Source organism: Malania oleifera, chromosome 5, assembly GCF_029873635.1.
Source record: "Malania oleifera isolate guangnan ecotype guangnan chromosome 5, ASM2987363v1, whole genome shotgun sequence".
Classification (NCBI taxonomy): Eukaryota; Viridiplantae; Streptophyta; class Magnoliopsida; order Santalales; family Ximeniaceae; genus Malania; species Malania oleifera.
In genome coordinates, this window is record NC_080421.1 from 101146973 (window position 1) to 101159509 (window position 12537).

At 38.2% G+C, this 12537-nt stretch overlaps 2 protein-coding genes across 7 annotated transcripts in view; one reads left to right on the forward strand and one right to left on the reverse strand.

The window, feature by feature from the left end:
- The window catches only part of LOC131155035 (uncharacterized), a 389116-nt gene that overhangs the window by 308763 nt on the left and 67816 nt on the right, over nt 1–12537 (reverse strand). The gene's annotated exons all lie outside the window — the stretch shown is intronic.
- LOC131155028 (magnesium/proton exchanger) overlaps nt 1–12537 on the forward strand; it is a 45567-nt gene that overhangs the window by 26088 nt on the left and 6942 nt on the right. For 5 of the 6 annotated variants that reach the window (XM_058107913.1, XM_058107918.1, XM_058107914.1 and 2 more), the window contains 2 exons: nt 8169–8329; nt 10025–10155. In XM_058107913.1, the coding sequence (XP_057963896.1) occupies nt 8169–8329; nt 10025–10155 (292 nt within the window). The remainder of the gene's footprint in view (nt 1–8168; nt 8330–10024; nt 10156–12537) is intronic. The other variant, XM_058107917.1, reaches the window with a different exon arrangement.

The window sequence follows — 12537 nt, forward strand, 5'->3', positions numbered from 1 at the left end:
CGACTTTAGAACCCATATCGTTATACCCATATAATTTATTGTGATTTTGTTGATGGCTCGGCTTTCAACATCCTCTTCAAAGTCAAAGGAGTTCGGATCGCGCAAGGATTAAGGCTGGCTTTATGTCTTCCTTTCTTAATAATCCCTCTATCCATCTACCTATTTGGCACATTCCCTAGGGTTCAACCTATAATATGGGAGATTTGGTAACTAGGACTTTGGAACAAAGTCAACAACTTGATCAATGTCTAGTGGAGGAGGCAACTCATTGTGCATTTCCTTAAAGGTGACATCTTGAAATTCACTCAAGAGTTTGGCAGTCTCCGGAGGTTAAGGTTAAGTCAAACTTAACTCTCCTATTGGTGCTATTGCTAGCACCAATCCTAACTTTTCTCCTATTTTTAAATTTATTACAAGTCAAATTGTGACACCCTTTTGTGTTAGACATTGTGGAGATACCCTTAAAGCCAACGGTTTTCTCTATGGGCTTAGGAGGTCGCATGGTTATTGTCCTATTGCTATGTTTGAACATGTTAGCGTTCTCCCAGTCAAAGGTTTGGGGCATTAACATTGACAACCAAGTAATACACTCGCTACCTCCTTGGGCAAGATGTCATAAAGTATGCACTTACTTGAAGAGGTACCCTACAATGCTTAGAAATTAATAAGGAAGTCTTATCTACTGAAGAAACTCTATATGGACAAGGCTGAGGCTGAGGCTTGAGATTATTTCTCTTCAAGGATGATTTTGATAGTATATTCATGTAACTACCCCCATCAATAACAGGCTTGTAGACTTTATCTCCATGAGCGTAAATGTAGAAGATACTGGAGCATTTCCACGACTCAGAGCCTGGTTGGCCACTGTACACCTAATAACATTAGGGTCCTTGTCCTCACACTCCTCAAATTCAGGTGGTTTTGACGTTTCATAAATGTAATTGTTGTTTCTTGGGTTCCTCATCTTCCAGTTTTATGGCTGGGGTATGCCAAGGATACCAGGCAGCTATGTGTTCTTAGTATGGTAATGATGAAACTAAATGGATAGGTCTTAGTATGGTAACAATGAAACTCAATGGATAGGTTGAGTGGTCAACATGTGACAAGAGCTGACCCTTTATCCCTAGAAATTTTGATTTGCTAGTGGAGCTGAAGGATTTGGGTTACAAGAGTTCTTTATGGGAACAAGTGGAGCCAGTGGCCATACAACCCTATCAAAGGTCACCAATCTTGCCTAGGGCATGGCCCTCCTTTGCAAAGAAGTCCTATTATAACTCTCTAACTCCAAATCTTTATGATAGGCCTCCTTTAAAGAAATGTGACGATGCAAAATCAAGTAGACAAGTACACAAAACGAGTCTTGTACTTAGTGGCACTAAGGTGACCTACCAAAGATTATGTTGGAAATGTAGGTGTGCTTCAAATTGAATAGAAGCTCTAGTCCTATATTGGTTGTCAAAGGGAGTTAACTCTTCTGTAGGCCTTGACTCGTATTTTACTACACAACTTATTTTCCTTAGAATCTCTTTTTGAGCTAAAATGAAAGGGCTTCTATACTAAACAACAGTGTTTACTTTCTAATTTGAAAAATTAGGTTTGGAGTGTAATTATTGCTTCAGTTTTATGGCTTTAAACTTCCAGCCTTAGCTGTGTTTTCAAAATTCAATTTTGAGGGCTGTCTCTTGGTTTAACAGCTTTGTCTAATTGAGTTTTTGGTCCTGAAGTGTAGTAATGGATGGCAGTTTCTGATTTTATACAATAGCTAGCTGTTACAATTTTAATTTGCAGCAGTTGCTGGTTTTTTGACTAAATTATTTACAAGGTTTACTTTTCAGTTTTTTAGTATTTAAGACAATGAATTTAATCCACCTTAACACCCTTCTGCAGTGGCTGTAAAAAGGTGTAGCTCACTGCTTTTGAGATACGCTTGACCTTCCAACACTTCTCCTAACATTGCCGTCCTCATCTCCTCTCTATCTTTTTCCTATATCAAATATTAGCTAAAGCCTAGATTGGGTTTAGTTTGTGAGCTTCTGGTTTAGTGTGCAGCTCACTAGTAGAATAGGCTGTTGAATCTTGGAGACCAAATGTTGAGTACCTGCTGCACTGTTGGAGGTGGTGAATTCGGTTTTTCGACATAAGAGTTTCTGTGCTTCATCTGTAATCTCTTTACCGTAATTTATTCTTTGTAATGTTTCATCTTTCCAAGTATTCTGTTTTTTGTTAAGTCCCTTAGGTTTCATTGTGCTTAAATGCATTAAAATTTAAATTATTTCCAACAGATTATACCAATTGGTCTAGTAACTGGCTCCTATAATGAGCAGGGACATATTTTCTTCCAATTTACTTCTTATCTCCTCTTGCTGAACTATACAAGTCCCTTTGAATTGTATGGCAATATTGCTTAACAGGAGCTTCATCTTGGCAAACTGATGTGTCAGTCATGCCATACCTTCAAAGTAGTCCTCTTAACTCTTGTAGCCAATCTAACAATGCTGCGATCCTACTATCATCGGAAGGCCCATGAACTTTAATGTGCTAGGTTGAAATTGAGAATTAGCAGTTGGTTGAGATCTAACATAAGTCCATCAACAGTCTTGGTAAAATAATTAGGATGCCTATGTTTTAGATCAAAAGGGTGGGGACCTGCATCTGCAACATCATAAGGAAGCTTGTCACTTATTGACTTAACTACCATATCCTTCCGAGGGAGTCTAGGTTTAGTAACCCTAGGCGGAGGACCAACTGAAGGTTGCCTTGGTGAGGAGGGTTGCATAGTGCAGGCTCTGACATGTGCTGCTTTTAAAGAGGAATTGGGGTACTGGACTAGACCTAGCATTCTTAAGGACTGAGTAGAGTCATTAGTACCCTGATTTGACTCAAAGATCTGAGTATCCTAGGGTTCACTTGGCTCTCCTTGATAGATTGTTTCCTTAGATGCTTTTCATGCAACGATTGATGTTCTATTCTTTGAGCTATCAAGTTCCTACTTTTGCATGGAAATTAGTCTCTATTTTTGTTGAATTCTGTGATGATCTGCTGGAGTTGGTTAACTGAGTTGTGGAGTTGGGTTGCAGTTTCTTGCAGATGGAAGGGCTATTTTGATCGTCTTGATTTCTTTTTCGATGGCAGCACGAGCATCTTTTGAGTTTCTGATGGTCACAATAGGAGGAAATGTGCACAAGTAGGATAGGTGTGCTAAGATTAAACTCAAGATATTTGATGATGTTCACATCACTGATGCCCGCAGTAAATACACAAAATGAATGAGTGCCTATATTTGGGTTCCTGCAGTTGGTTAGGTGCAAATTGGGCTAGCAAGGAAATAATGGTTTTTTTTTATAATGAATATAGAAATATAAAAGGGCACAATAGATAAACCCATGCTACAAACGAAAATAAAATTTAGCATGAATCATAGTTCTTAAAGTTGGAACTTGGTACATTCTTGAAGTCTCAAAGCCAAGTAGTTGTCAAGAAGAGTGTAATTTCATGAATGAGAAAATGGGAAAAAGGGGTGTTTAGACTACTACTTTACCAAAAAGCTTAAGCTATTAGGTTGTGTGCTGACAAAGTATATCAGGCCTTAACACTCCCCTGCATGTGCAGCCTGACAGCATGTGGAGAGATGAACAAATGATAAACAATACCCATTATAGGGCATACAATAATTCTTAACAAACAAACAATAAATGTGGGCAAGAAGACAAGAACTCAAGATCTCCTGGCCACTTGCCCTGATACCATGTTAGAAAAGCACTTTACCTAAAAGCTTAAGCTATTTGGTAGTTGGCAAAGAATGTATGTCAGGCCTTAACAAGGGGAAAATTTTTTTGTCAAGTGATGAGCCTTTTTTTGCTTTGTTATTAATTTTTTTTTAATAAAAAAATAGCTCCCCCCCCCCACCCCCAAAAAAAAAAAATGAAGAATGAACTGGATCAAATGGCATAAAAGCAGAATCAGCTTGTTTGGGTGCAGCTATAGTTGGGTTGATACAGGAAGATCAGTTACAATAAAAGCTGATTGTGCTCATGCAGTTATGGTTTGGGCTTTGTTGTTCTTTGCGGGAAGGGAATGAGGTTAAAGAAGAGAAATGAACAGGATGAGGTCTTACATTGGTTATGGATTTCAGAAGCTTATATGTTCAATAGCACATGCAAATGGAAAATGGCAGAGCCAGGGACATGCGATGGTGGAGATGTAAGCTGGCAATTTGCAGCGCTGCAACTATTGATGGTGAAGCTTTGAAGACAATGGTGCTCTAGTCATGGCCCATGATTGAATGGAAGATTCAGGCGGATGATTTGAGATTCAGCAAGGAAGATCTGCTGGTTGGGCTTCTTCCTCAATGACCAAAGATGGTGGTGACACCACAGCAATGGCAGCAGTCCCCACCCCCCCCCCCCCCCCCCCCCTGCTGCTATCTCTGCTTTGTTCTGGCAGCTGCCAACAGTGATGACATCTTTTTTTTCATAAATTTTCTGATACATTTCTTGGCTTCTTCTGTCTTTGCCTATAGTGCTGCAAGTCAAATGGGTTCTATATGTGGACTGTTTGATGATTAGTGTTTCAGCGTGGTTGTTAATTCAGGTTTGGGTGTTTTAATTGGTGAAAAGCTTGGGGTCAGCTAGGGTTTTGGAAGGGGCATTGGTTTATGAATGATGGATGTGATGGGTTTTGTGTCGCTGATGCTAGGGCAAGAAGATATGCATCAATGGCTGAGGAGAATGATGGCTGCATGGCTGGAATACTGGAAGGTAGAGGGTGGCTGGTGACTGTGAATAGCCGCTGTGGTGAAGCTATGATGGGGAATTGAGATGAGACTCTGATACCAGTTGATGCAGGAAAAATGGCACAAGAGAAGGAAGCCAGAAGATAAGAGAAAACAAAAGGAGATTAAATGATAGTAATAGGAAGACAAAACTCAATCTAGGGCTTAATGCTCAATATTCCAATCTGCCTCCTCATGGCCACATATCAAGCCTTTATGCAGGCTTTTTCATAACACTGACAATCTCTAGGAAATAATATCAAATGTCATAATGAAACAATCTCAAGGGAATAATATCAAATGTTATAAGGAAACAATTTCAAAGAAATAATATAATATCCCTAAAAATTAGACCAGCATGTAATTGTAAAATATTTAAGTCATAAGATGCCTGGATAATGATAAAGACTATATTATGTCTATGGCTACAGTAGACATGAAGATCTCATTGAGTGTGATCCCCGTCACATAACACTGCCACGGCCCCAAGGAAGTCAGCTACCACTGACAGACTCAAACGATGCCAAACAATCATTAACGAAGTGCTGTGAGTGAACAATGAAAAAAGGTTGGATCTTTGACAAAAAACATGACCCGCAACTTGATATCATGGCTTATAGAGATGTTCAAACCATTTGGGAACAGGATGGGTCAAAAACAAGGCTTACGATGCCTCATGTGCCGGCCAATGGAACCCAAGCAGTCAGCCTTTGGCTGGCATGAGTGGACCTCAAATTTTCAGGCGGCTAAAAATCATTGATGTCTAGAGGTAGTTGTGAGGCAGATTTGCATGATCTCAAGGGGTTCCAGTGATTCTGAACTGGCAGTATTGTCTAAGATTTTTCCAGTGACTGCTGAGCTATTTCAGGCCTTTGGTGGTGTGGACGATCCTCCTATAGCAGCAGGCATGCATAGGGTATGAGGATTGGGGCTTGGTTTGGTGGTGGCTGCTGCACAAAGGGTCTAGGGATCATACTCTGTACCATATTGTGAATGTTTACCATATGTATAGGGCATAATTTAAGATATTTAGATTAGTTATATAATCTTCAGCATTTAGTTAATTAGGGCTTTTTCTATTATTTCCCAAATATGTTTCCTTATTTAGGGATTTGCTATAATTTCCTAGAAATTGTTTCCTTGTGGGAATATTATTTCCTAGAGGTTGCTTCCTTATTTAGCATTAGGAGAAAGCCTATAAAAGCTTGTCTAAACATGAGAGGCAGAGGAGCAGGCCTGACAAACCCCTTGTATAGCTTCTTTGATTTTCTGAATATTGCGAACAAAGCCCTAAATTAAATCTTGCTTTGATTTTCTTTCTCTCTTTATTTTTCTCATTTATTTTCTGTCACCTTATTTTGGATTGCTCCTAATTTTCTTTTCTTGCTGATTCTCGGCTGCCAATCGGTTCTGCATCAATTTTTGCATTAAAGCCCCATTGGGGTCCTCCCTGGCTACCATCATCAAACTACCATCCACCACTGCCAGTCCCGCCGTCAGACAACCATTTGTCCAGTCTTAACGACCACAGCAGAAACTCTAGCACATTGCAATCACACCTGCCACCACCACCCACAGCCCCAACTAACAGATCTTACTTGCTGAACAACTCTTGAATCATCCACCAGAATCTCCTTCCTTTATAATCATGGGCCACAACCAGAGCACTATCACTGTCAATAGCCTAGCCAGCAATAGTTGCAGCAGCACAAACTTCTTGCTGTGCATCTCCAACATCACAGATTTTTGGCTCATCCATCTTTTGTCCGCATTGCCGTTGAATGTGAGAGCTTCCCAAATCCCACAACCTTAATTTGATCCTGGCTGCTGCTGTTGTCACCTGACCATCACTCTTGCATCCCTAATATCATTACCCATACCTGATCCTTGCCAATAATCATAATAACCAGGGATCAATTCGAGCCTGTTTAATAAGTTGTGCCAGAATTGAATATTCAGAGAGGTATCCATGTCCTTGTGGAACAGACAAATATGGATCTACAATATTACAAGAAGGAAATTGCGGATATGAATAATGAAGACACTAATAAAAGTAATGGCCCATTTAGGTACATGCATAAAGGAACTTGTAGTTATGATCGAGTGAACTACTTCGACAGATACCAAGCTAAACAATCAACTCGACATTGTTAAAGCTCACACAATTGTTGACTGAAAAGAGTTTATTGTTGAAGAAGATTGAGGAGAGGCATGTAGAGATGCTTAATGAGTCTGTGTCAAAAACCAGAGCTGCAGCCAGTTGAGTTAGCAATGGGATTTAAGGGTGTAAAGAATGTTCCAAAATTGAGATATAAGCCCAAAGATCTAGGAAGGAGCTGGAGGAGGTGGAAACAGCAGAAATTAAACCATCCATGGATGGTAAGTTCCGTGGAGTTAAAGGCTGAAGGCATGAGTGGGGGATTGCATATGTGAAATTTATTGTTGCTGATAAGTTTGTCTCAATGATTTGTCCACTTGAATAGTTGAATTCATGCTTATTTATGAAATCTGCAGATTATATCATTCACTCCAGTTTTGCATGAATCATCAGTTTGTCATCCTTCAAATGTTACAAATTCGAGGTCAAATGTTTTTTTTTTCAACCAGGGGAGATGATGGGCAGCATCAAGAGGTCATGTACAAGAAAGATTAAGGCATTTGGAGATGTTCTTGTTTACCATATGTGTATTGTGTGGAGGAATAATTTAGGATATTTGGATTTAATTATGTAATTTTCATTTAGGAATTTGCTATGATGTTATTAATTAGGGATTTTCTGTTATTTCCAAAATTATGTTTCCTTATTTAGAGATTTGGTATTATTTCCAAGGGAGTGTTTCTTTATGGAATTGATATTATTTCCTAGAGATTGTTTCCTTATTTGTTACTAGGAGAAAACCTATATAAAGACTTGATGTGCAACTGTGAGAGGTAGATCTGAATATTAAGAATTAATCCCTAAATTAAGTCTTGCTTCGATTTTCCATTCCCTTTTATTTTTCCCATTGATTTTGTGTTACCTTCTTTTGGTTTTCTCTTAATTTTCTATCATTTTCTTGGTGATTCTCTGCTGCGCAGATGTCCTGCATCAGAGAGAAGAAATGTTGGGAACAAGAGATAGGATGGGGAAGTGCATTTGGGGCATTATATTGTCTATGAGATGTGTCCCATAATATCTTTCTGCCTTTTGTAGGGCTTGTGCTCTCCCTCAGACCATGAGACCATAACCTCCTTGAGACCTTTTGGCATAGTGAATGATGTGGAATGCATCTGTCCATGAGGTGTCCTCATGGCACAGATTTGAGTGCCATCTGCATGCTGTAATGCATGAAATTGCCCTAATCAATCTACATTCTCATATTGCCTCTTACATCTGTTGCTGTGTTGCATATCTCAGGGAAAGAGCTGAAAGGGCAGAGAACTGGGTTCCAGAAGAGGTTGCTTCATGCAAGCATGAAAACATTGCCTATGAGGACTATCCTGAGCTACATCAAGCTGGTGGGGACGAAAGTAGGAACATCGTTGATATTTTTGCTGTCCATGCAAGAAGTGAGTCAGGTAACAGTGTCTTTGTTTTTTAGTAATAACATTCTTTGGTGAATATTTATGGAAGAGTTCTGTATGAAATGGTGTGGTACTTCTACAAAATGTAGTTATGTTTGAGAAGGGACTGTGACATACATAAATGGAGGCTGATTGTCATTGTATTTTAGATTTAATTTTTTTTTCAAAGATAGGGAAACTCCTGCCAATTTGGAATACTGAGTATTGTATTTAATATAATGTTATTCTTGTTAATTATACTTCATTTTTTTTTTATTAGAATGCATATTTTCCATTTTTTTTTCCTCCTAGTGGCATTGCAGAGCAGTTGCACGACAATATTAAATTACATTAGACCTCTACACTGCTCATATTTTGACATGCGGAGTTCTCATATATGCATATTTTAAGAAATTATTGAACAGAATTATATTTTATATTCCCAGACATCATATAGATATGTCCATGCATTGGTGAGGCAAGCTAACATTTTAGCCTGTTTTAGGATGTCATGCCGTATATGTGCCTAGGCGTCTGCTGCTGCAGAAGATGATGGGCGTTTGGTAGGTCATATTTGATTGCGTCTAATCCATATGCTGGTGCTTCAACTAAAATGGTTGCAAAAGTAACGAAACTTTGATTGCTCCGTTGGGCCAGAGAGGCTCCTTAAATACATGCAAGGTCTTAAATTTTAATTTCGACTCAAATTTTGAAACTCCAAAAGTACAAAAATTTCGATGGCGATTTGAAAAAATAATGAAAATTTGTAATAAAGCATGGAATTTTTTGTGAAACTTTAGAAATGGTTAACAAACATAATAATATAAGTTTTAGGACTAATATTTTACAAATTAAATACATCTATGTTTTGTATGCGGTGGAAAAGTTGTAAAATAGTATGTGTATCAAACATATTTGTAAGATAATGTACATTAAATATATTTTAGTTAATACAAATGAAATTCATAAATCATTTAAATATTATTTATTGTACAAATAATGATGATATAGACATGAATGATTAAATAAAATGTTACAGTAAGTTTATTTTTTCATATAATTTCAAAAGCACTTGTAATAATCTTTTTTTTTTCAATAAAATAAATTAAGATAGAAATTTCACTTCACTCCTAAATTTTTCATTTGAATTTTGACGAAATTTCATCGTATAGTTAAAATTTCGAATAGTTTCACTAAAATTTCGAGATTTCGATAAATTTTTTGAATGATTCGTTGAGATTTTGACGGAAATTATGTAAGACGGAAATCAACTGCCATTTTGATTTCGAGGGTGACAGAAATCGGAAATTTCGATAATTTCGTGAAAATTTAAGACCGTGAATACATGTACTAGTTAATCTACACTGATCACCAAGTGTTGGCATCCATGTTAACTGGTCATCTCAACTGGCACTTGTTTTTGAGTTAAAAAAATGATCAGTTGGCTTGCTGATGCATCAATTATCATATTGCGATTTGTGATTGACTTGCGGTTATTTGTGTACTCATGTGTGCAAATGTTCACACTGCTTAGCAATATATTCAAAATCCTTTTCATGATACTATAACTTGTTTTGGAATTTTTATACATGCATTTGCTTATTAGGATCTGCTTCATAGCATCATGGAACATGGAACTTTATGCATTCCTTTAATTGCTTGTGATGATCTTAAATACGAGTGTCTCCTAATCAAAGTATAATTTTGCAGGACTCGTGTATCAAAACCTGCCTGGTAATGATATGCCTGAATCCTCCAGTGAACATTCTCAACCAAAGACAATGTTAGGAGATTCTCATGTGCTCAGACTTTGGACACAGCAATTCGCGGATGCACTTATGGTACCATAATTTTGTACAGCATATGTTGAACTGTGATAAACACTTTCACTGGAATGCAGATGGATGGTGTGGAGAAGGGTAACTTTCCATCTCCATTATTTTGGGTCAAAGATACTGATTAGTAGAATCTTATAAAGACCAAAGGATATTTCATTGATTTGAGACTCCAATTTAGAAGAAACTAGAATGCCCCTTGCTTTCTTGTTTTGAGAATTTTTTTGTTTTTGTTTTTGTTTTCTTGGTTTTTGTTATCATTTTTTACTATTGAAAAACTGAAATATGCCAATTGCCCTAGTTTTAAAAACAGTAGAAAATGTTTTGGAGAGTACATGCAACAGAGGTTTAAAGGTTTTGAAATTTGAAATGTCACATGTTGCAAATTTGTTGAATTTTCTTGAGGACAACAATTCAGATGATAGGTTGGACGATGAAAGGAAATGCTTGCTCTGCAACATTCCAAATATAATCATCTGATGCTTATTGGTTTTTTAAAAAAGAAAATTTTGTTTATACTACAAAAACTGAATTGTCACCGTTGATAAACTGTGGATTTGGGGATGGGATTGTTTTATTCATCAAGACTGCAGTGATTTGAAAGGCGTAATTGGAGGCGCGCCTTGAGGCCTAAAACACACCAAGGCGTTGGTGAAAATGCATCAGTCCACAAAGGTGTACACCCTCAGGCGAGAAGGCGTACACCTCAGGCAAAAAAACTCGCCTTTTTACGCTTCAGATTCAAGGCGTACGCCTTTTGGGATTCCTACTTTAAAAAACATTTAGAAGGCCAGAACCCAGAATGCACTGAAACCCTATCCTCCCTCACTCTCCCGCGAAGCTTCTTCTCCTCTGCTCCCTTTACGAAGCCTCTGCTCTCTCTTCGAAGCCTCGACGAAGCCTCTGCTCTCTCTTCGAAGCCTCGACGAAGCTTCTGCTCTCTCTCTCTGACGAGTCGACGTTCCCTTCCAACTCTGATCTGCCTCCGACGACTCTTTCTGACGTATTTTTTCCCTTCCGCGAACCCTTCGTAGCTGTCGTCTCTCTGCAGCGACCCTCAGCAGTCTCGCGCCTCTCTCCGCAACCCTCTCGTTCTCTCTGCCGCTCTTGGCTGCAGCTGGCTTTTAGAAATTAGAATCTTGTGACATATTTAATTTGGCTTTTTCTTATGGCTCATATTTATTTTTTTAACGTATATTGTTTGTGTTTGTTACCTAAACTTAAAATTGGATATTTAAAAATTATGTTTTTATATTTTTTTCCTATTATTTTAAAATTTTTCATATTTTTTTTATTATATATAAATTGATTTTATTTATTAATTATTTAAAAAAATATAAACCCAAAATATTTACACCTCAACGCCTCCTGGAGGGTAAAACTAAAACCCTCGCCTTTTAAAACACTGATCAAGAGGGTGTGCATTAATCAACAGATCTATTATGTGCCGTGCTTTGCAGGAACTGGTGATCATGTTTCACTATGACCACTCGATTTCATCTACTTGGTAGCTCATAGCATGGGGTTTCATGAATGCTAGGCTCTGCTCTTCATTTTTTTGAGAACAGCTTTAGTTGAAAATATCCGACGCTCTATTTTCACTTGGTGTAGCATTTCTTAGATCTGTCCTTTCTATGGAGATCACTTTCTTGGTTGGCATCAGTACTCAAGGAAAAACTACTTTGGGAGCTCTCCTTTTCTTCTTTTTTTGGTCCATTGGAGGTCCACCAGGCTATGCAAGGTGGGTAGCTCATCCCTGCCCACCCCTTCCTAAGTTTTGAACCTGAATGTTAAACGCACAAACCATTGGGCTACCCCCTAGGCTACTGAAAGCTTTGTTTTTCTACAACCCTGTAGGCCATCTGGCACGCAAGAATATTATAGCATGAGAGCTGGGATGCTGTGAATGTTGAACAGAATTTTGTTGTTTCAAGTGGGTGGTGAGCTTGAATGCACTGCATTCTTTCTTGGATTTCAGGACCTCACATCCTTCACTTTTTCTTTTTGAGCATGATGACACTTGACAGAGGACCGCCTACATCCTTCAGGCTGCCTATCCAGCATACTTATTTTTGTCCTAGATTTAGGAAACTATGCATGTATTAGATTTTTGTTTGTGATTGTATAATTTTCTGTTATGTTGGGTATAATTTGTAATGATGTGATATGTGTTTTTAGTTAGATGCAGGGTATGACTACTTTGGTGGTGTATGTGGAATAGTTATGAAATCTGAGTTTAGGATTCTAGACCTCTCTCTCTTTCTCTTTGGCCAGTGCGCATGCATGCAGCCCTCTCCCTCTTCTCCTACTTCTTGCTCCTCCCTTTCTATTCTATCTTCTTTTACTCTTCTCCTCTTACTCTTTCTCTCCCTTAATCTCCTCTCTCTT